Consider the following 23,327-nt stretch of genomic DNA (forward strand, 5'->3'; position numbering starts at 1 on the left):
AAAATATTCAAATTGCATGTCCAAACATGATTTCAAACCATGTCCAAACAGCTCCTTATGGTCTTAAACTAAAGATACGTAGAATGTATCAAAATGCCATTTAATTTTGTGGTTTTAAAAGTGTCATGTGAAAAGTTAGAATTAAGGAGTTGTAAAAAAAGGAAAGAAGCTTTTTTAATACGACTAATAAAGAAAATAAGACAAACAAATTGAAACGGTCTATGGGCCACATGTGTACATTCTAAAACCTGTAAGACTCAATTCAGAGTTCAGCAAACTTCTGATAATTTAAGCTTATATACGATTTAAAACCTTAACTATAAGGGTAGGTTTAAAATAATCCCTTAACTATGCACTTAAGAGTTTTGGTCTGTTAAGTTTGACAAGTTAACAAAAATGTTCCTTTAACTATAAGGGTAGGTTAAAAATAGTCCCTAAGAAAGCACTTAGCAGTTTTGGTCCTTTAAGTTCAACAGAAGTTAACACTTTTAGTCTCCGACAAAATATTCATCGAACTCTGTTTGTTAGATTTCACGAGAACTACAAAACAAAAAAAAAAAAGGAAAATTAGCGAGAACTCACATTTAGAGGTACACATTACTATAGAAAAGGCCAAATACCTTGGGACAAAACCGAGTGACGTCCGTCGGTTATTGGGAAAAACTGAGGAATAACTAACAGACTTGATAATGTCAGAAAATAAAGTCTCAGAACACAAAAATCAATGGACTCTGTCGGTTAAAACCGAGGGAGTCCCTCAGCTAAGTAAAATATACCAGACTTTAGGAATAAATTAGAAATAGCAAAAACTACAAAAATTGTCACTACTAAAAAAAAGCGAAAAACCAATGGAAAAAATCAAGGGACACTTTCAGAAAGTCAATGATTTTTTTTTATTTTTTATTTTCGAAAACCGACAGACGTTTGTCAGTTATTTTCGGGTAAAACTGTGCAGAAACTTTTTTTTTGAAAAAAATTCAGTACAATGAAAGTATTTATTTTTATACCGGATTTTCAATAAAACCGAGTCCAGTATATTTTACATAGCCTGTGAACCTTCTCGGTTTTAACTTTTTGTATTCCGAGGCATTATTTTCTGACACTATCAAGTCTATTGGTGTTTTCCTCGGTTTTGCACTATAATCAACAGACGTCCGTTGATTTTGTCCCGAGGTATTTGGCCTTTTGTTTAGTAGTGTATACTTCTAAACGTGAGTTCTCGTTGATTTCCTCTCTTTTTTCATAATTTTTGTCAAATCTAAAGAACAAAGTTCGACAAATATTTTGCCGGAGACTAAAAGCTTAAACTCTTGGCTAACTTGAAGGACCAAAACTGTTAAGTGCATACTTAAGGGACTATTTTTAACCTACCCTCATAGTTAAGGAACCATTTGAGCTAACTTGTGGCAAACTTAAAAGACAAAAACAATTAATTTCATAGTTAAGGGACTATTTTGAACCTACCCTATAGTTAAGGGACCATATATGTCGTTTTCTCTTTAAAACCTCTTCATTTGAGCTGCCATTGTAGTGTACTTAGGAAATGGATGATCAAAACAAGGAGATGTTAATGGCTTAGAAACTTCACTCATTCAAATCATCAACTCTCACCATTCTTCCTCTCTCAAGCTACGTGAATCCACCGGTCAGAAGCAAATACATAAAGAGTCCGGAACCCCAAAAAAAAACATTTTGAACCAAAATACCCCAACAAAAAAAAAAGTTACGAAAATACCTTTAGCGCAGTAATTTACTGCGCTATAGGGTTCCTCTTTTTTTTTTTTGGCCCTTTTGGTTAACCCTTCTTTCATTACACTTTTTAACGTACTTTGACCATAGATTAATCATGCTTCGGGACCCCGAAACTTCAATATTTTATATAGAACCCTACTTATTTTTGTGCGATTAATAAGGTAGGATCAATACATTAAGGATATACAAAAGTTCGGATGGCCGTTTTAGTGGTTGAAAAGTGCTCGAACTTCATTTTCGTTTGAAGGCTCGGTGACATTAGCTTGAAGTTCTTTACGAATACTTAAACTTGTTCATTAATAATTAATCAAAAGTTAGTCAAAATGGCAGCATTCATACAAAAAAAAAAAAAAAAAAAAAAAAAAAAAAAAAACTTAGTTAAATTGCATCATTCATAACCTTGAGTAGATGAAAATACACGCGCAATCAAATTAGTATCTAGATTGCATTGATCATCTGAGAGGTCACCCATATCACAAGTGTGCTTTGTGTAGAACTTTGAAATAGTCCACATCTTTTCAGCAGTTTTCTTACCACGGAGCATCCATTCGCAGCCTTGATATTTTCGCTTGTAGACCAATCGCCAAAGTTTTCGTGTGGAATCATCAACTTTAAACTCCTCATCGTCCCGGATGCAATAAATCTTTGACCCTTTGCAATGATTTTTTCAAGCTGAAAATCATCCCTTTTTTAATATGAGCCTTTTGTTTTATCAGATCGACTGGCTCTTTCCACAAACTTCGCCGAATATGATCATCATCCCTAGTAAATACAAAGGCATCTGGGCGATCTTGAAGATGATCAAGATAGGGGATCTCATCGGAATGCCACCGAATCGGGGTCGACTCTTTGCTTGTTGATATTGGATTTGCTACCGAACCGAGTCGACTCTTCTTGTTCAAATGGTTGCCGTGAATTCGTTCCTCCTCGTGTGCCGGATCGTTCATCATGTCTTGCAACAGTTCTACTTGATGTCGAGGATTAGTTCCAACCTCAATCTCATCGGCACTTTGCTCATCGTCACTTTCCTCCGCATTAGGTATTTCCTAACTATCACTGGATGATGTCAATATATAATTCGGATAATCCGGATCATCCATAGCAGGCCTTTGCCTATAATTTGGTGCAACCACCACATTCTCCCTACACAAGAAATTAGCGTGTTTTAACTACTACACATCAAATAACACTATTGATGTTAACAAAATAGACGCACCGATAGTAATCAACTGCACCGAAACTTGAGGAAGGACCATCGCTTTGAGTTGTTGGATAGGCTGAGGATGTTCCAACCTGATTCATCCATCTCGATTGAGGAGACCGTCCGATATGATCCATATCAGGTGTATAACCCCTAAATAATATAATCGACATCATTAGTAGCATTCAAGTGCCACTACACATAATAATAATAATAATAATAATAATAATAATAATAATAATAATAATAATAATAATAATAATAATAATAATAATAATAATAATAATAATAATAATGTAAAAAATGAATATTTACCTTTGCCGTCAAATTGCCGACTTAAACTATCCGAGGCATTTGGCTAATCAAAATGTTTTCATAGGTACTCATGTCGGTAATTGTGTTGATAAGTAGGTTCCGCTTGAGTGACTTCGGCTGAATTATAGACGGGGCTTCGACGAGGTCTATTTCGGGCTTCCCGAGGAGCCCTAGCCATGAATTCAAGTCGATTAATGGGGACCTTCTCTATATACATTTCAAGGACGTTTAAAGTTATGCATTTCCTATAATCATAAGGCGCCTTCAAATAATCAGTCAAAGAATCATCGTCTTGAATGTACCACTGTCCATAACTAGTTACACCTTGCGGCGTAAATGACGTTGGATATTTTCCAATTATATTTAGATCAAAATCACTTCTACTAACTTGTAGTCTATTATACAAGGCTTGGAGTAGTTTTGAGAATTTTAAGTCAAGTGAAAACTTAACATGGTATTTTGGGGGAGAATCATAGTGCAAATTATTTTCCTCGAATATAATTTGTCCGTCCCAGAATAAAGAAACTCTAATTCTTGGAACATCTGCCATATTTTGAATAATTTAGGAGGAATACAAAATGCAAAAACTAGATGAAACTTTAAATTTTTTACTTTTTTTGCCTTATACGAACTCGGTATTTATAAGATTTGAAGTTTGAATATAGAACCAACGCATGCATGCAATTACAGTGTCTTGCAGTGTTACGTCAAATCAAATTAAGTGCGGAGAGTTGCATAACGCATGAAATAACTGCGTTATGGCAGATTCCAGCAGAATAGCGCAGTAAATTACTGCGTTAATAATCGTATAACGCATTAATTTGCGTTATATCGGTATCTTGATATTTTATTGCGCTATACCACTGCACCATATTGTCACCTCAACTGTCAAACAGAAAAATATCATGATTCGAATCAAACTTTATATAACGTAATTTGACGAATAGTTATTACCAACCACACAACATTCCACACAAAATTGAGCTACTATGTCATTTTTTGACCAATTTAGAGATATTAGTCGTGTTATATCGTTCACTCCAAAGAAACATATTTGAAGCAATGGGTAGGACCAGGGAACTAGATGATGATGATTTTCATTACTCAAATAACCCTAACGATAGATTCAATCGAGAATACAATAATAAAATGAGAGAGGAGTAGGATTGGCGTGTTAGGGAGGGCAAAGATCGGAGCACAAGTTAGCGTCGCAGGCTTAAACACCTAAAAAAACGTGCTATGTCAATGCCTCGCGGAACTCCACAAGAGTTTAATTTGGCTCTTAATCGTTTTCGCGAAGAGAACAATCGGATGCAAATACATTACCATAGGGTAGAATATGGTATACATGGTAGCACAAGATTTAGATCAGTGGGATTGGATGTGAAATGTCCGATGAAGATTAATATTTTTCTTACAATAAGGTAAGTAGGTAGGGTCATAAAGACCCTCCCCCCCCCCCCCCCGGGGTACTTGGGGTTTGCAACTATATAAGTAGCCCTTTTCTTTGTTATTAGACTACACCATATTCAATGTCGAGTAGTAGAAACTCGGCTTGGTCTTTACTCCTTCCAAAAGAACCAAATAGCAAAGTGATGATGAGAGTTCAAATCATAGCGGTTTTCGAGCGACACCGGTGATTTCAAACTAGATGAGCTAAATCCCCACCTTCTTATAGAGCGTAATGATGATTTCTGCCGGTGTGAAATATTCGTATCCGCGGGAATATTATTGCGGTTTACGCCGAGAATGGTCACATCGGCTTGCCGAATCAGAACGTCTTGTTCGTGACTTGGAAAATCTCAACGCTCCAATCCCAACAAGGTACTCCTTAACCATGCCTCAAGTAGGTCCGAAACCCTGCGAGCTTACCGTGCAAAGGATTAGAAAAGAAAACAACGAGAATCGGCAAGACGATGTAGATTTTACATGCTAAAGTTGGGTCAAGAAGAACAAGCATCATCAACCGGTAGAGAACTAAGCACTCGAAAAAAGATGTGTCTTAAGAAACCGCCAATATTTTTCTGAGGAAGATATTGAGGACTTGTACTCTGATGATGATTAAGAATGTTGGTTTAGTTTTAAGTTTAATATATCATTATCTTTGTTATTTTGAAGAATATTAGTATGTTAAGTATTTTCATCTACTCAAGGTTATGAATGATGCAATTTAATTAAGTTTTTTTTTTTTTTTTGGTATGAATGCTGCCATTTTGACTAACTTTTGATTAATTATTAATGAACAAGTTTAAGTATTCGTAAAGAACTTCAAGCTAATGTCACCGAGCCTTCAAACGAAAATGGCGTTCGAGCACTTTTCAACCACTAAAACGGCCATCCGAACTTTTGTGTACCCTTGATGTATTGATCCTACCTTATTAATCGCACAAAAATAAGAAGGGTTCTATATAAAATATTGAAGTTTCGGGGTCCCGAAGCATGATTAATCTATGGTCAAAGTACGTTAAAAAGTGTAATGAAAGAAGGGTTAACCAAAAGGGCCGAAAAAAAAATAGAGGAACACTATAGCGATAAATTATGCGCTATAGCGAATAATCTTGAAACGTCCCCGTTACGCTTTTAGCGCAAGAATTCTTGCGCTAAAGGTATTTTCGTAACTTTTTTTTTTGTTGGGGTATTTTGGTTCAAAATGTTTTTTTGTGGGGCATTTTGGTTTCGGACTCATACATAAATCCATTTGAAATTTTAATTTTTTTTTAATTTTTTCTGCATTTGGTTGTGCGAATTTGGAAATTGAACAGTTCGAACTTGAAATTGGGTTGTGGGTTTCTTGAATTTCACAAAATTGGGTTGTGGGTAACTGGGTATCTTGCATTTTACGAATTGGGTTAATGGGTTTCTCGAATTTTACAAAATTGAGTTGTGGGTTTCTCCAGTTTTGCGAATTGGGTTTTGGGGTTTCTCGGATTTTCCTTAGGTGTGAGTGGTTGGATATGGGGGTATGATGAGAGGTAGAGGCAGGCCGAAGAAGTATTAGGGAGAGCTAATTAGACAAGACATGGACACAAGTTTACAAATTCATTTACAAATTCAATAAGAACACAAGTTTCTCTGGCAATAGTTGTCATCCCATTTTATTAGAATTATAATAAGGGAAATATGATTGTACTGACCTTTGATAGATTATGACTTACTGCAAATTGTTGTACTTGCTTTATTTTTATTGGGTAAACATCTCTATTATATTATCAATTGGGTTACTTTCACAAGTTGTCTTATTATGACTTAATTCATAGTTAAATAAGTAGGATACATCCTATATTATTTCTTGATATCGGCTAAGATTATAATCATGTGTTGTTTCTTTCTTCTTTTTCCCCTTCTGATGGTTATTAGATAATCATGTGTTTTGATAGATTCTATGATAGTATATTCTGCAAAAGGGTCATACCATAAAAGAAAGGGACTCAAGTTATATCAGCATTGTTAAATTTGTAATAGCACATTAGTTATTATTTGTATCAAATTATCATTGATAACTATTGTAGAAACTTTTACCAAAAAACAATTATAGAAATGTATTTGTACGTGTTTCATAAATGATTTGATTGTGTCAATATATTTTTACGCTTTTAGTGCATAGCACTTAATTTTACAAAGGAAAAAAAATATTTCTAGCCCTTATATGGGGATCAGAGTAAAAAAAGTAAAATAATCATAAGGGATAAAAGTACAAAGTTAATTTATAGACCATAGTTGTCATTTGACATATTAAATTATTGCAGATAGAGTATTTTTTTTGGTTATAATGATAACATCAAGATATATTATAGTTTAATATGCCCCAGAAGGGGTAACTATCCTCCAAAAAGGATAAAGGAACTTTAAAAAAAAAAATAAATTGTCGAACCCACGTTATAAATAAGTTTAATTCTCGTTTTACAAATAAGGATCAAAAGGATCACCTTTTTTTTGTAACACTTAGTGTGTTTTTTCATACTCTGAAGACTTCAAAATCAATATTTTATATAGATCACCATATTTTTTAATAGACTACAATAATGTAGGCTCAATACAATACTGTAGACGTTCGGATCGTCTAGGGGTTGGAAAAAAGTAATAAGGTTATGGCGAAGTTTTGTAATGTAGAGAAAATTTATCTTTATTTTCAAAAACTAAATTGACATTCAGGTACATTACCTTAGGATTTTTTGAAATCTATTGCGTATCATCATCTTATAAATAAATAAAACTGAAAATTTCACGCCAATTTGGAAAAAAATAACTTGGGATTTTTTTAAAAATTTTATGCCAAATTGCGGCAGTTTGTCGCATAGATTCAAAAAATATTAAGTTCAAAAAAAAACGCCAAAAAACACGTCCGACCCACATTATGATTCCATCTAAAGTTTGACCACTTTACAATTTTTCTCCCTATATTTTTTAGAATTATATTTATATTCAAAATAATGTTTTATCGTGATTAAAAAATAACACGCTTAAATCAAAACCTTAAAAGATAAAACACTTAAACCTTAAACAAAACTTATTTGACCTTTTCAACCCCTAAAATGACAATCCAACGTCTACATATCCTTGATGATTGATTACATTATGGTACGAAAATTAAAAATATCGATGTTCTATATAAAATATTTCCGTTTCGGAGTCTTCACACACGACTAATCATTGGTCAAAGTATGAAAACACTAAGTTTTTTCAAACAAAACTTACTTTCGGCACCTTTTCAACCCCTAAAATGACGATCCGAATTTCTGCGTATCCTTGATGTATCTGAGCCTACATTATTGTACGAAGAAAATAAAAATATATGTTCTATTAATTTTGACGTCCGAGTCTTCACACACGATAATCATTGGTCAAAGTATGAAAAAACACACTATATTTTTACAAAAAAAAAAAAAAAAGTTTACTAAATTTTTTTAGCTAAAGCAAAAAAAAAAAAAATTTGGGGAAAAAAAAAAAAAAACGTTGCCATATCACACAAATATATTTGTAAAACGTGGTAATTTATTTTTTTAATTTATATTGTAAAAATAAACTGGATCAGTCCACGTTATACACTTTTCATAACGAAAATTTTTTTTTTTTATACATATCCCCACGATACTTTTGGTATATAAATTTGGAGGAACTTTTGGTAAATACGTGTAGGATACCCTTAAGACATCCTCCAAAGGTAAAGGAACTTTAATTTGTTTGGAACAAAATTGTATGAAGGAAACCTCTGTGAGAAGTAGGAGTTTAATTCTCGAAGGATCACCAAAAGGATCTCTCTTGCTACAACTCATAGCCAAATCACCAGGAAGGTGAAAATCTTGATAGATCATCCGGATTTTAATATAAATTCTTTGGTAACTTCAAAATAATTTTTTCATAAGTTAAATGATTTGATGAATAGACTTGTATAACTTTCGTATTTCGTAACTATAGAACAAGTTAATCAGTCAAGTATGAACCTTGGTGATACAAAAAAACTTTTAAAAGTTTCGAATTTAAGCGTTGATTTATTATAGTTTAAATCCCGATTCACCTCATAACGAATAAAATAACTTCTTACCTTTTGATATGGGGACCAATGGAATAATTTATGAAATAATTTCTAGATTATTGCAGTATCCTTCATTTTGTTGCCTCATTTATATCCCAACAATTAACATGGACCCACATTATTATTCCTATATTAACCTTTTTCATTCTCCTATCACTATTTATTCTCAAATGTAAAAAACCCACGTTATAAAATAAAAGAATAAAAAATTTATGATTTTTATTTTTTATTTTTTATGATATCAATAGTATATTGCGTTTCTATTGACAAAAACGGAGGGAATGATCCATTATTTATGGATTGTTGACATGGAAAAGAAAAATTAAAAGTTTGATGGACATTTTAATAAATTCCGTTGAATTTTGAGAAGCTTTATAAATCACAAAATTCAAACAGGAGGCAATCCAAATTTATTTGTAGATGCTTCTCACATATTATTGACTCGGATAATGAATACATTTCCTTTTCAAGCCAAATCTAGCTAGGACTTTAATCGTTTTTAGGAAGAAAATAAGAAATATATGCTTTATTATTTTAAATTTTGCTAAATATTACTCAAAAAGGACTATATTTTTAGATATATTTAAAATCGGAACGGTTCTTTAACTTGTCTTATTTTGTGAGCTAGTAGATTCTTCTTTTTTTCATTTAGAGAAAAAAATTTCGAGAAAGACGGACAAAAAAAAAAGTTGCCATATCACACACTTTGAATCCCAAGATCATTTATTTTCTTTTAAACAACAATATAAATGATTTTGTTTCTTAACATAGAAATACATGACAAATAGGATTTTTTACTAATTACAAGTACATTTCATATGAAAACTTATGCCTCTATTTGATAGTTTACATATACATTTAATATTTGATTAAGATGGTGGACTCAATGGAGGATATAACATTAGTCAAAGCAATAATAGTTCTCTCGTACACATATCTAGATTATTTTGCACTCATTAAAGATACCATTTAAGGCAGAAAATTTATTAAGAAAACCCAATGGGACAAAACTTGATTAAGGAAAAAAAGTACAACTATGAACCCAAAACTTTTAAAACAATTTGTTGCACATCGATATAACGGAGAAGATTCGTCTTATCTCCTTTTATAAATCCTCCCTTTAATTGAGCTTCATAACGAACATTATCTTCATATAAGGTTTGCGGGTATTTTTGTATCACACACTTCAAGCCACATCTTTCTTATGATCATCTCGACTACGCACATTCTCTTTTTTTCATGAATATATTTATTTGGCAACAATGGACTCGCTTTGTGGATAAAATAACTTTTCGGATATAAAATTTCAACAAGACATACCTTTGTTAGGGACCCATATCACTATGGAATAATTTCCAATGAAATAATTTCTAGATTATTGCAGTATCCGTTAGAAGATACATAAGTGCATCATTTGCACTAAGATATGGTACTTGGCTTTTCATTTATATCCTCAACAATTTTTAGTGACATATGTCCATATAAAATCATTATTATTCTTTATTAACCTTTTGTTCAATTCTCCTATCACTATTTATTCTCAAAATAAAAGAATGATACTATCCAATATATATTTTGCGTTGGGGGAAAATAAAAAATTAATGAACCCCGACTTAATGGAAAAACACATGGACAAAGCATCATTTATAAAATTTAAAAAGAGAATGATTTTTATTTTTTATTTTTTATGGAATGATATCATCCAGTCAGTATATTGCGTTTCTATTGACAAAAAACGGAGGGAATGATCCATTATTTATGGATTGTTGACATGGAAAAGAAAATTAAAAGTTTGATGGATGTAAGTCCCAAGGTAAAAACATTAATAAATTCCGTTGGAATTTTACATTCACGAAGATGCTTTAGCAAATCACAAAAATTCAAACAGGAGGCAATCCAAATTTATTTGTAGATGCTTCTCACATATTATTGACTCGGATAATGAATATTCTCCCATTTCCTTTTCAATATTTTTGCTAATCTAGCTAGGACTTTAAGTCGTTTTTAGGAAGAAAATAAAAATATATGCTTTATTATTTTAATGCAACTTTAGAAGAATTTTGCTAAATATTACTCCTATATTTTTAGATATATTTAATTTTAGTATAAGAAGTTATTTAACTTGTCTTATTTTGTAGCTAGTTGCTTCTTCTTTTTTCATTTAGAGAAAAAAATTTAAAAAGGGAGAAAGACGGACAAAAAAAAAAAGTTGCCATATCACACACTTTGAATCGTGATGGTTTGGATACCAAGCTCCTACAACAATGTGTCATTTAGATTTCTTTATTAGTCTTGATTACATATTTAAAATAAAGCTAAAAAGTCACAATATTAATGGATGAAAACCATGAAATAGAATGACAAAGAGGAGAGATTTTTATCCGAGATTCTTCCAAGATATATTACAAGTACATTTTACCAATATTAGCTAGTTTAAATACTTTTGGTACATGCTAAATCAATTTTGCTCGAAATTATTTTGCTCAAACACATCGATTAACCCGATCATTTTGTATCAAAGAAGACAAATGGTCTTAATTCCGATTCGGGGAAAATACATTAATTGTTATTTCCTTCGCAGGAAATCAATAACTATAACCATAATGTATTATTTCTCGAGATATTTTGATAATTCTTTACGTACGATGTGATCTTATCATGGGGTAAAGTTCTCGTAACTTGAAGATATTTAATATTTCGATCATTTGTAGGAATGAAACCTAATTATTTAAATGTGCTTTCTCCTTTACGATGATCATTTGGTATTTTCTTCAAGAGACTTCAATTTATTTATCATGAAATATTTTGATAATTCGGGAGTAAAGTTTCAAGTTTTACCACTTCGGGAGTAAAGCATATAATATTCATGGAATATTTCTTCTCAATTATTCTACCTCTTACGGAGATGGATCATGATATTTTCACAATCAAATGTATTAATGTTTATATTTATAAGCTTTACTACATATTATCACATTCACTTCGGGGAATGGATCTATATTTATAGTTTAATCAACTTATATCAAAAAGTTCTCATTTTTCAAAAATGGAACACAATCATACGATCAAAAACGTGCATCAATAGCCTTAAACATATCAAATTGTGATAGCTTAGAATGTCTTTTAAGATATTGTTACTTCGGAGAGCAAATCAAGGCATATATATGATTTAGAGAATTGTTCTCTAACATATCTTTCGAGAGTATATGATATCCGACTTCAAAGCGGTATTAATTATTACTTTAGGAGCTAATATGTAGCACCGTGATATATTAAATTTACAAAATTACTATAGAATAAATTTACATATTAATAGACATGTCTATTTTAAACATCTCCTCTGGTGAGTAACCAAAAATTGCATCAACTATAATTTTGATGCCTCGTCACGTATTGCTTTTAAAAGAGCAATAATGATTTCTCTTTATTCAAGTTACCATTTTTATAAGTGCTAGCAAATTTGTTTTCGCTCATAGTTAGAATCAAAGGTGTATAACTTGAAGAATTCCAAAGATATAAATAAGGGGATCTAGGGCATGACTTTAGCTGGACACGTTCAAGCAGTATAACAAAGCATAGATTAACCACTCCTAAAAAAAAAAGGAATCCAGCCATATAGAGATCAAAATATCCATGTTTATAACGTCAGCATACCCATCCATATATAAGATTGTTTCATACGTGAATTAAATTTGGATTCCAAATATGGCATATAAGCTTTCGTGATAAACATGGAACAACATAAAAGATGTTTTGGCTATTAGACATGGCAACGTGAAAAATTCAACATTCGATGACTAAAGTGTATTTTATCTTGAAGAGTTTACAAAAGTATTCATGAATATATTGAAGAGTATTACTTACTAAAGTGTATTTTATTCAAGAGTTTACAAAAGGAACCCTCGCATAAAGCCACGGTATTATCAACACTTAAGGATGCTACTGGCAACATTTTACTATCTCAATTGGTTAGAACTTCGTGCTGATAACGTGTTATAAAATAAAGCTAAAAGAGTCACAATATTAATGGATGAAAACCATAGAAATAGAATGACAAAGAGGAGAGATTTTTACTATTCTTCCAAGATGTATTACAAGTACATTTCATATGAAAACTTATGCCTCTATTTATAGTGATACATATACATTTAATATATGAATTAATGGAGGAACCATTAAGATAGTAGAGGAGCCATTAAGATGGTGGAGGAAAATGGAGGAGCCATTAACATGGTGGAGGAAGCATTATATTTGTGATATGGACATCCATAATATATTTCATAACAATTTCGTCTTTGTTGTAGCCTTTTTTCTCTAATTGTTGTTGCTTACCTCAGCGTCTTCCTTTCATCTCTCATCCAAATTCACTAAAGAAATTCTCACAATTTTAACTACACTGCCAACTGTACGAAAAGTGAATTCAACTTCTAAGACAAATACTACTACAATAACAACAAATTCAATGTAATATCACAAGTGTAGTCTAGGAAGGGTAGTGTGTACATAGATCTTACCCCAAACTTTGAGAAGGTAGAGAGGTTGTTCCGATAAACCCTCAGCTCAAAGCAAATACTCCGATAGTCAAATAGAAAGAAAAAAAGAAGATGATCTTTTTACCGGAATCTCCATGCTTAAACTCATATCTGCCAAAATTTGAATTAAAAAGAAAATAAAATAAAAGTAACAGAGAAAGATGAAATCAAACGCCTAGCAAGCATGAAATAAGCTACAATTATTTCATAGTAGTTAAATAAGCAAAAATTGATTACATCTCAATTAAATGAATAAAAAATTGAATAAAGTAAAACTAATAGATAAATAAATACTAAAAAAGGAACTCCTTTCATTTTGAATCTGGCTACCAAGGTCTAGAAAAGTTAGATGTAATAATTAATAACAAGCCAAGAAACCAAAATACCTAATTTCTAACCTTTTTAAAATACACTATGGAACCAATCTTCTTAAAGTGTGATGATCATACATAAAACTTCAACCCTTCACAATCATAGAGTTACCTTCCTCTCTGTTTCACAGACCAATGATATTTAATTCACAATGAAAGAGAATGGGAAAAAGGGAAACTGTTGAGGCTTTTGATCTTCCAAATGGAAAGAACACGATTATCCCTTAATTAAAATGAAAACTGTTGTTGTCAACTAAGAAGTGCTGGTAATTAAAATTCGGAGGTTTTGGAAAAATTAAAGGGAAAAGTGGGGTATTAATTATTGTGTCATTTAATGTTATTACAAAGATATATAAATTTAGCAGGAAAAGAAAATAGAGAAAAGTCAAAAAAATATAAATATGAATGGAGGTCATAGAGAGGTGTCACATCACCTTGTCTATGCCTAGCTTTATATTATATATAGATATTTTGAAGTCTCCCAATTCTCAAACGACGACAAAACTTACTGTATTTCCTTACAAAATATCAAGATTTGCCTTTTAGTGTCTGCTTCAAAATTTCAAGCATTGACAAATAATCATTATATTGAAGCAACGCAACACTATTTCAATATCATTATATTAACTTATCAATTTTTTGAGCCATGTTTATTATTCTAACGTTATTATATATTTTTTATTGAAAATTTGTGATTGTTGATATTCTTATTTCACAAGAATATATTTTTGCTTTAGTTATTATTAGAATTTATTCAATTTAAATATGTTAACTCGAAAATATGAATCAAGTTATGCCAAAAGAGAAATATGAGGAACTAATTAATTTAGATTACCTATATTATCAATTGAAAAGGATTTGTTAGAAAAAATTGATTATAAAAGCAGTAATTAATGACTTCACATTTGAAAAGGCTAGAGGAGTAAACTTTAAATAAAAATATATATGACGATCTTTCTTTTGTTAAAAATAAAAATAAAAATTAGGGCCTCTCTGAAATTTGGCCTTAGGTCCCCAATATTATTAAGCCGGCCCTGACAAGTTGTCACAAATTCTTGCGGATCACAAGAAGTTTATGAGAAATTTCACCAACACATTTTTGCTTCAAAACTGATTCAAATATCTCCACATTTGACATCCAACAATATAAAACCAATCGCAACAATTATCAATGTTAGATTCAATTCAAACCTTCACAATCAATAGACCCACAATCAATACTCAAGTTCAACAAAAATCGAATGTCTTTCTAGTTTCTTCATCCACACCAACCGCAAATAGTTTTCTGAAAAATCATTTTTCAATGAAGTCAAGGCATTTTTTCAAAGAAAAGCTCAATTACCGCAAACCGCTCGCAAATCTTTAAAAACTCAATTTATGCTAACTGTTTTCTTTAGTACAAAAAGAATTTCAGAAATTTTGAAAAAAATGGCTCCTACTTAGAGAATTGAACAATATTTGATTGAAGTTTAAAAAAAGAAAATAGTATTTAAAGCTAAAAAGGATATTTGAAAATTATTGTGTTTGGACATAAAATAATAAACCTGATAGTAAAACAAACTCTTCATCGAGCTTAACTGAAAGAACTTATTCTCTCTGTTTCAATTTGTTTGTCTGGTTTTAATTTGACATGAAGTTTGAGAAATAAAGACGACTTTTGAATTTTATGATCTTAAACTAAAGATATGTAAAATGTACCAAAATATCCTTTAATCTCGTGGTTTTAAATATTCCATGTGAAAAATTAGAATTAAAGAGTTCTTAAAAAAAAAAAAAAAAAAAAAAAAAAAGGAAAGAAGCATTTTTTTAAGACGGCTAATAAAGAAAGTAAGACAAACAAATTGAAACGGTCTATGAGCCACATGTGTACATTCTGAAACCTGTAAGACTCAATTCGAAGTTCAGTAAACTTCTGACAATTTAAGCTTATATACGATTTAAAACCTTAACTATGAGGGTAGGTTCAAAATAATCCCTTAACTGTGCGCTTAACAGTTTTGGTCTGTTAAGTTTGACACGTTAACAAAAAATGTTTCCTAACTATGATGGTAGGTTAAAAATAGTCCCTAAGAAAGCACTTAGCAGTTTTGGTCCTTTAAGTTCAACAGAAGTTAATAGTTTTAGTTCCTGCAAAATATTCATTGAACTTTGTTTTTTAGATTTGACGAGAACTAAAAAAAAAATGGAAAATTAGCAAGAACTCACATTTAGAGGTACACATTACTATAGAAAAGGCCAAATACCTCGGGACAAAATCGATTGACGTCCGTCGGTTATAGGGAAAAATCGAGGAATGACCAAACAGAATTGATAATGTCAAAAAATAGTGTCTCGGAATACAAAAGCGGATGGACTCTGTCGGTTAAAACCGTGGGAGTGCCTCGGCTAAGTAAAATACACCAGACTTTAGAAATAAATTAGAAATTACAAAAACTACAAAAAATGTCACTATGCAAAAACCGACGGAAAAAATCGAGGAACACTTTCAGAAAGTCAATGATTTTTTTATTTTACGAAAACCAACAGACGTTTGTCGGTTATTTTCGGGTAAAACTGCGCGAAAACTATTTGTTTTTTAAAAAAATTCACTACAATGAAAGTATTTATTTTTATACCGGATTTTCAATAAAAACTGAGTCCAGTGTATTTTACAAAGCTGATGAACTTCCTTAGTTTTAATCGACAAAGCCTGTTTGTTTTGTATTCCGGGACATTATTTTCTGACACTATCAAGTTTATTGGTGTTTTCCTCGATTTTGCACTATAATCGACGGGCGACTATTGAGGTATTTGACCCTTTATTTAGTAGTGTATACCTCTGAATGTGAGTTCTCATTGATTTCCTCTCTCTTTTCATAATTTTCGTCAAATCTAACAAACAAAGTTCAATGAGTATTTTGCCGGAGACTAAAAGCTTAAACTTTTGACGAACTTGAAGGACCAGAATTGTAAGTGAGGGACTATTTTTAACTTACCCTCACAGTGAAGGGACCATTTTGGCTAACTTGCGGCAAACTTAAAGGATCAAAACTGTTAATTTCATAATTAAGGAACTATTTTGAATCTACCCTATAGTTAAGGGACCATTTATGTCATTTTCTCTTTAAAACATCTTCATTTGAGCTGCCATTGCAGTGTACTTAGGAAATAGATCGATCAAAACAAGGAGATGTAATTGGCTTACAGGGTTCACTCATTCAAATCATCAACTCCCACCATTCTTCCTCTCTGAAGCTCCGTGAATCCACTGGTCAGTCACAAATACACAAACGTAACTATTTACAAACAAAAAAAAAAAATTATTTGCTTGTTACTTAAATTTTATTGTCCTATGTTAAATCTATTCTTATGTAACGACACAAAGTCTCTTTTCATGTGATCGCGTCGTTACTTATTATTTCTTGATATGATGCTTCAAATTCTTTTCTTTTCCTTGGTAGCCTATCCAAACAACCTCTCCAAAACAAAGATAGTGATAAGGTCTCACGTACATATTACACCCTACCCTCCTTGCAGGCTCACTTGCGAATACACTATTTGAGTATGTTGTTGTTGTTGTTGTTATTATCCAATAATCTTATTTTGTCATTTACTCTCTTTTTTTATTTTTTATTTTTTATAATAGCTCTACTCCATACTCTACTTTTCTTATAGCTATAGGTTTATTATTCAATTAGTTGATGTGTAACATTATGTATTAATAAAAAATGATACAATCTATCCAAACATTATATAATCATCAAAACAATACAATACGATAAAATACAAAACAATATAATATAATGCGATACATTATGAAACAATATGTAATATGACCATCCAAACAGAAAAGAACTACACCCTTTTTCCCAATCTATATAATACATTTTCTTTTTTAATCTGTCCCAAAAAAAAAATACATTTCTATATTTAAAAATAATTTAACTTAAACTTTCTATTTTACCCTTAAATCATTTACAACCAAACAACTATCTAACTACAAGTTTGGAAAGTTTTCTGTCAAACTATGTCATATGAAGATTGGAACAGAAGAACTTTCTAGTTTCAATAGGACACATGTTTACATTCTGAAAGCTGTAAGACTCAATTCGTAGTTTAGTAAACTTAATGATAATTTAAGCACAAAAATAATATTAGTTTAAAACCTCCATTTTGAGCTGCAAATTGCAGTGTAGTTAGGAAATGGATCGATCAAAACAAGGAGATGTTAATGGCTTAGAAGCTTCACTTATTCAAATCATCAATTCTCACCATTCTTCTTCTCTCAAGTTACGTGAATCCACCGGTCAGTAACAAATACATAAATCCATTTGCAATTTTTTTTTTTTTTTTTTGGCATTTGGTTGTGGGTATTGAGGGAATTAAACAGTTCGAACTTGAAATTGGGTTGTGGTTTCTTGAATTTTACAAATTGGGTTAATGGGTTTCTCAAATGTTACAATTTGGGTTAATGGGTTTCTCGCATTTTACAAAATTGAGTTGTGGGTTTCTCGAATTTTATGAATTGGGTTAGTGGATTTCTCGGATTTTACAAAATTGAGTTGTGGGTTTCTCGAATTTTACGAATTGGGTTAATGGGTTTCTCGCATTTTACAAAATTGAGTTGTGGGTTTCTCGAATTTTACGAATTGGGTTAATGGGTTTCTCGCATTTTACAAAATTGAGTTGTGGGTTTCTCGAATTTTACGAATTGGGTTAGTGGATTTCTCGGATTTTACAAAATTGGGTGTGAGCGGTTGGATATGGGGAGTATGAAGAGCGGTAGAGGCAGATTGAAGAAGTATTGAAGAGATGTAATTAGATAGGACATGACGCAACTTAACTGAGGACATGACCTTAGAGAGGAGGGTACGGAGGATTAGGGTAGAAGTTTAGTGGGTAGTTGAGCGTTGTATAGCTTTTCGACAGGATTAGGCTTGGTGGTAGTCTGAAGCACCGTGTATATCATAATAGTATTAGTCTTTTCCATGTAGTTTCTTGCTTTTGACATCTGGTAACATATGTTGTTTACTGTGTTTGGTTATCGGCTATTGCACTATTTTGCTGTTGTTACTATTCCTTTTCTGTATGTTGTATGCTCTGTACTGCTTTCCTTATTCGTTGTCATGTTTTCTTTACTGCCGGATTTCCTCTTTCATTACTACTTTGCTTTGTTGCACTCGAGCCGAGGGTCTTACAGAAATAGCCTTTCTACCTCCACGTGGTAGGGGTAAGGTCTGCGCAGTGTTTTAAAAGGCATTTTCAGGGCGAGCCCGTGGCTAGCTAGCCCCGGGAGAGGCGCACCAAAAACGCACCGAGGTGTACAAGCGGGGCGTAAGTATTGTGAGGCGTAAGCCTCAACCTTCCGGACGTTCACCTAGGCGTAAGCCTCAATATTCTGAGCGTTCATTTGGGGCGTAAGCCCCAAGAACTTTTCCAAATTTGAGCTAAAATTGCTTGAAAAATCTGTTTTTAAAAGTTAAATATCCAAAAGTTTGCTCATAGTAAATTGTCAAACTAAAAATCTCAAAAAGTCAAAAGTTTTTTCTAATTGTTTATTCTAATTTCATAATCTTTTCTCTGTGTTGTTTACGGAGTGACATATACGCTTTAGACCTTTGTATGCACAGTCTCCTATGCTTCCATGCTTGCATTTTCTTTCTTATGTTTTATTTTCTACAAGATTTTTTTAGCATTGTTCTATTTATCTTTTTCAAGATAGTTTTTAGTTTTAGAATTTCTTTTGTATCGCTCTAGTTTAGATATTGATTTAAAGACTCTATTCTAGCTATTTGTATTATTGTGTGTATTAATTTGTTATCTAGTTTTAGGTTTTAAAACAATGACTTTATATTATCGCATTTTTATCTTTGAATTATGAGGATAGAGTATCATTTTTACAACTCTAATTATGTTTCATCATAGTCATGTTATTGGTGTAATGCATCTTTACGTCATTCGCTTTTTTTTAATGGTTCGTGCACATGTTAATGTTGAAATTAGATGTACATTTTTCTACTAATTTTATTATTTTCTTTAAAAAAAATTATAATTTTAATGTATCTTTTTATTTTTTTTATTTTATTAGTTATTTAAATACTAAAAATTAAATACCCATGGTTACGCGCCGTGCCTCGGGGCTTACGCCTCGCCGTCTGCGCGCACTCTACCCTCTCCAGACCTCACCCGTGGGGTTACACTGGGTAGTTTACAAAATTGTGTTGTGGGTTTCTCCAATTTTGCGAATTGGGTTTCTGGGTTTCTCGAATTTTATAAAACTGGGTTGTGGGTTTCTTGAATTTTGGTTCAGAGAAGGCGAAGAAGGATGCGATTCGAACTGCAAGACGCGTTTCGGAGCTGTTGGTGGACTCGGTGAATAGAGAAGTACAAGAATCTTTTGTAATGCAAAAGAGAATTGAAATGGAAATTCGTGCTTTGGCAGCAAGCATTTTGCAATTTGGAAAGCAAACTGATCAATGGCTTGCTGCTTCACACTCTATTAATACTGCAATTAAGGTCAGTACATATTGCTATTTGTGTTTATGTTTTTCAAGGTTGAATATTTCTGATGAATATGTAGCTTCTAGGCCCTAACACCCAGCCAAAATAGATATCACCTTGTTAAAATTCCGCGAAGCAGAAAAGGATAGGTGATTTCTTTCTGTTTGTGTAAGTCTTGGTGGACATATTTAGTAGGTAGTTGGCCTCGTGGGAGGTAGCAGATATCCGGTATATTGCTCGAGATGCGCACCAGTTGACTCAAATATCACCGTTAATAACAAAAATTTCAGCTTGTTTTTGAAGAACTAGGAAGTTCAATTATATAAAGCACGATCCCCATCGCAAAATGTTGGATCGAGCAAAATGCTTTTAACCTTTGACCGATCGTGGAACCGTCAATAAAGGTGACATAATGACGTAAGCCTCCAAGAGAATTTACAGCAGCTGGTCCTTACACATCAGTATGCACTAGTTCCAAGTTTTTCTTCTTTGGTGTCCTTCCGACCTTTGAGAAACTCACTTTCTCCGATTCCCATAAATACAATTTCTCATAAACCTAACTGGTCAATTCTGAGGTTTGGTAATGGCACGACATCCAAAGATTGAGCGGAACCTGTCCTTGACCAGCTCGTAAGTAGCATCCCGCTGCTGGTCAACACTGCAGGGCGTCAAAAGCAAGCCTTTGCCCAGTCTTTAACTCCGACTCCTAAATGCAAAATTGGTCGGAAATGCCCATTTTGAGCTCGCTCAGGCGGATGTTCCTGCTGATCTTGACTTCACAAATGTCAGCTTCAGTCTTCCATACAGAGTCTGGCACTTTGTTGTCGAGACTCCGATGCCACAATGCTGAGTCTCGATCATGGTTAATCACTGCTATAGTATCCCTCTGTAGTGCAGTTGCATACAATATTCCGTTTTCAGAGCCTCGTGCCACAACCAAATTTCCTTTAGTTATCTTCCATGATCCGTTAATGAATACTATTGTGTATTAGATTTTTCTCGAGGCCAGGAACATGTCTGATATTTTGCAATTTCTGTAGCATCCCTTATGCAGTCTTTATATAATGCTCCTGCTCCCAACGATATCTAAAGGTTCATCATCTTCTAGATAAACCTTCCCGAATTTCCCAGCAACATAGTTATGCAATAATCTTTTGCATGGGTAGAGTGAAAAGATGCACCTAAGTCCAAATCTGAGATTCTGTTGGACTGTCTACGCAACAAAGTTGCGCATCACCAACTTGTTCAGCAGTTACATTTGCTACTTATCATCCTTGTATTGATCTTTGTCCTTCTTGTTTGGTTCTACGCTGACTAATGTAGTGACCATTTTATCCCAATTCCGACAAATAATGTCTTTGCGATTCTTAGATCTGGATGGTCCTCGTCTTCTTTAGTTTGATCTACCATGACCAGTGGCGGAGCCACACTATGCCGAGGGTGTTCATCCGAACCCCCTCGGCGGAAAAAAAAATACTATTTTTACAAGGTTAAAATTATTTTTTATGTATATATAGTAGATGTTGAATCCCCTTAGGCTTCTTCGGATGTTTACTTTTTTATATTTTGAACCCCCGCGGCGGAAATCCTGGCTCCGCCACTGACCATGACCATGTCTTTTTCCTTTTTGGCTGCTTCTCCCCTTGCTTTCGGCGTTCAAATACTATTTACATGTGAAAGTGTTATTGTTCACTGATAGTGAAAGTACTATTTACTAATAGTGAGTGTTGTTCACCTTATACAGTTAGAGATATTATTCGTACATACAATACTATCACATGCACTATTCACATAAAAGAAAGAGAAAAAAAAGACAAATAAAGAACGTAAATGTCAGACTGCAAAGTTTGAAAGAAAGAAAACTAGCACATAATCGCAGTGTCGCACATAATTTTCTTTCTGTGTATTCATTTCTTAAAGGAAATTTTCAGCTGATCTCTCTGCCTATAAATAGGCATCCCCCTGTTCTATTGAACTTTATCCTATCAATAACTTCTTTTTAATAATAAAGTTGTTCTTTGTGTGGCGTGGAGTAGGCAAAAATGGTCTAACCATGTAATTAGAAGGAAGAAAGTTTGATGGGATAGTTTACAATTTAGGAAGGGATGCCTATTTATAGGCAAAGAGACTGACTAAAAATTTCCCCTAAAATATGAAATGCAGAAATTTTTTCATGCGGCACCAAATTGTACCAATTTTTTCCCTTCAGATTTTGTTGTCTGACATTTACTTTCTTTATTTGTCGTTTTTTTTTTTTTTTTTCTTTCAGACTTTGCTGCTTCTTTTCTCTCTCTCTCTTCGACTTTTCATTTTTCTACACGTGACATGGGTTTGTTCCCATCACAAGGTGGAAGTTCAGCTAACTAACCAACAGAGCTATTACGATTCTCTCGGGAATTAGATTTTCCTTTGATTGACTTTTGGCGAGCTATAGCTTACCCCAACTGAATTGGAGCCTTGCTGCAACAATAAAGTTGTCCCCTTGTGATCTGATATAGATCAGGGATTCGAGCCATGGAATTAACCATTAACGTTTGCTTCAGGATAGGCTTCCTACATCAGACCTCTTGAGGTGCAACCTTTACCCGAGTCTTGTGTAAATGTGGGATGCTTCGCGTATCGAAATATATATCTTCTATAGCCCACCAACTAGATGGGGCTGTCTTGTTAAAGTGAGATGCCTCTGTGCAGCGTTGATATATGTAGCTTCAATATTTTTGTTTTTGTCACAGGAAATTGGTGACTTTGAGAATTGGATGAAGACTATGGAGTTCGATTGTAAAAGTATTAATGCTGCTATCTGCAATATTCACCAAGAATGACATTTGAACCTGAATTATCAAAGGCCTTTGATTTGTACGTGGTTTATAGCAAGTTATTTGAAGCCTTTGGCACGGTGTACAGAATATTCTTTTTGCATAATCGCTTTTATTTCTGTACAATGACTTGTATTTTGTGTAATTTAACCAGTTCCTAGAGAATTAGGAATAGCTAATATAACTTGTTATGTCAGACATGCACAATATTGGGTGCTAGATGAGAATTTAATGAAATAATGAATGCTACATTAATACAATGAGTTGTTCTTTAAGTTGTGCTTTTAATATTTCGAAGACCTTGTAAATTTTTTAATTGGTCGGTTC

The 23,327-nt window shown here is 32.8% G+C and overlaps 2 protein-coding genes and 1 long non-coding RNA gene across 3 annotated transcripts in view; 2 read left to right on the top strand and 1 right to left on the bottom strand.

Moving 5' to 3' along the window:
- LOC132065477 (uncharacterized) overlaps positions 1-23,327 on the bottom strand; it is a 95,133-nt gene that overhangs the window by 40,051 nt on the left and 31,755 nt on the right. The window lies entirely within an intron of this gene.
- On the top strand, positions 16,809-23,260 carry LOC132065476 (biogenesis of lysosome-related organelles complex 1 subunit 1). Its single transcript, XM_059458891.1, has 4 exons — positions 16,809-16,832; positions 17,868-17,989; positions 19,994-20,199; positions 22,917-23,260. Exons 2-4 carry the CDS (start codon positions 17,887-17,889, stop codon positions 23,004-23,006), a joined length of 399 nt encoding a protein of 132 aa, XP_059314874.1. The 5' UTR covers positions 16,809-16,832; positions 17,868-17,886; the 3' UTR covers positions 23,007-23,260.
- Positions 17,996-19,767, top strand: LOC132065478 (uncharacterized). The gene is made up of 2 exons (XR_009416747.1): positions 17,996-19,002; positions 19,087-19,767. It is a non-coding gene; the product is annotated as an uncharacterized LOC132065478 (long non-coding RNA).

Source organism: Lycium ferocissimum, chromosome 7 (assembly GCF_029784015.1).
Source record: "Lycium ferocissimum isolate CSIRO_LF1 chromosome 7, AGI_CSIRO_Lferr_CH_V1, whole genome shotgun sequence".
Lineage (NCBI taxonomy): Eukaryota > Viridiplantae > Streptophyta > Magnoliopsida > Solanales > Solanaceae > Lycium > Lycium ferocissimum.

Excerpts from the sequence above, each read along its gene's own strand:
- LOC132065476 (XM_059458891.1), top strand. The coding sequence starts at position 17,887 with ATGGATCGATCAAAACAAGGAGATGTTAATGGCTTAGAAGCTTCACTT. Across the intron at positions 17,990-19,993 it reads CAAGTTACGTGAATCCACCG|AGAAGGCGAAGAAGGATGCG; the intron begins GTCAGTAACAAA and ends ATTTTGGTTCAG. Across the intron at positions 20,200-22,916 it reads CTATTAATACTGCAATTAAG|GAAATTGGTGACTTTGAGAA; the intron begins GTCAGTACATAT and ends TTTTTGTCACAG.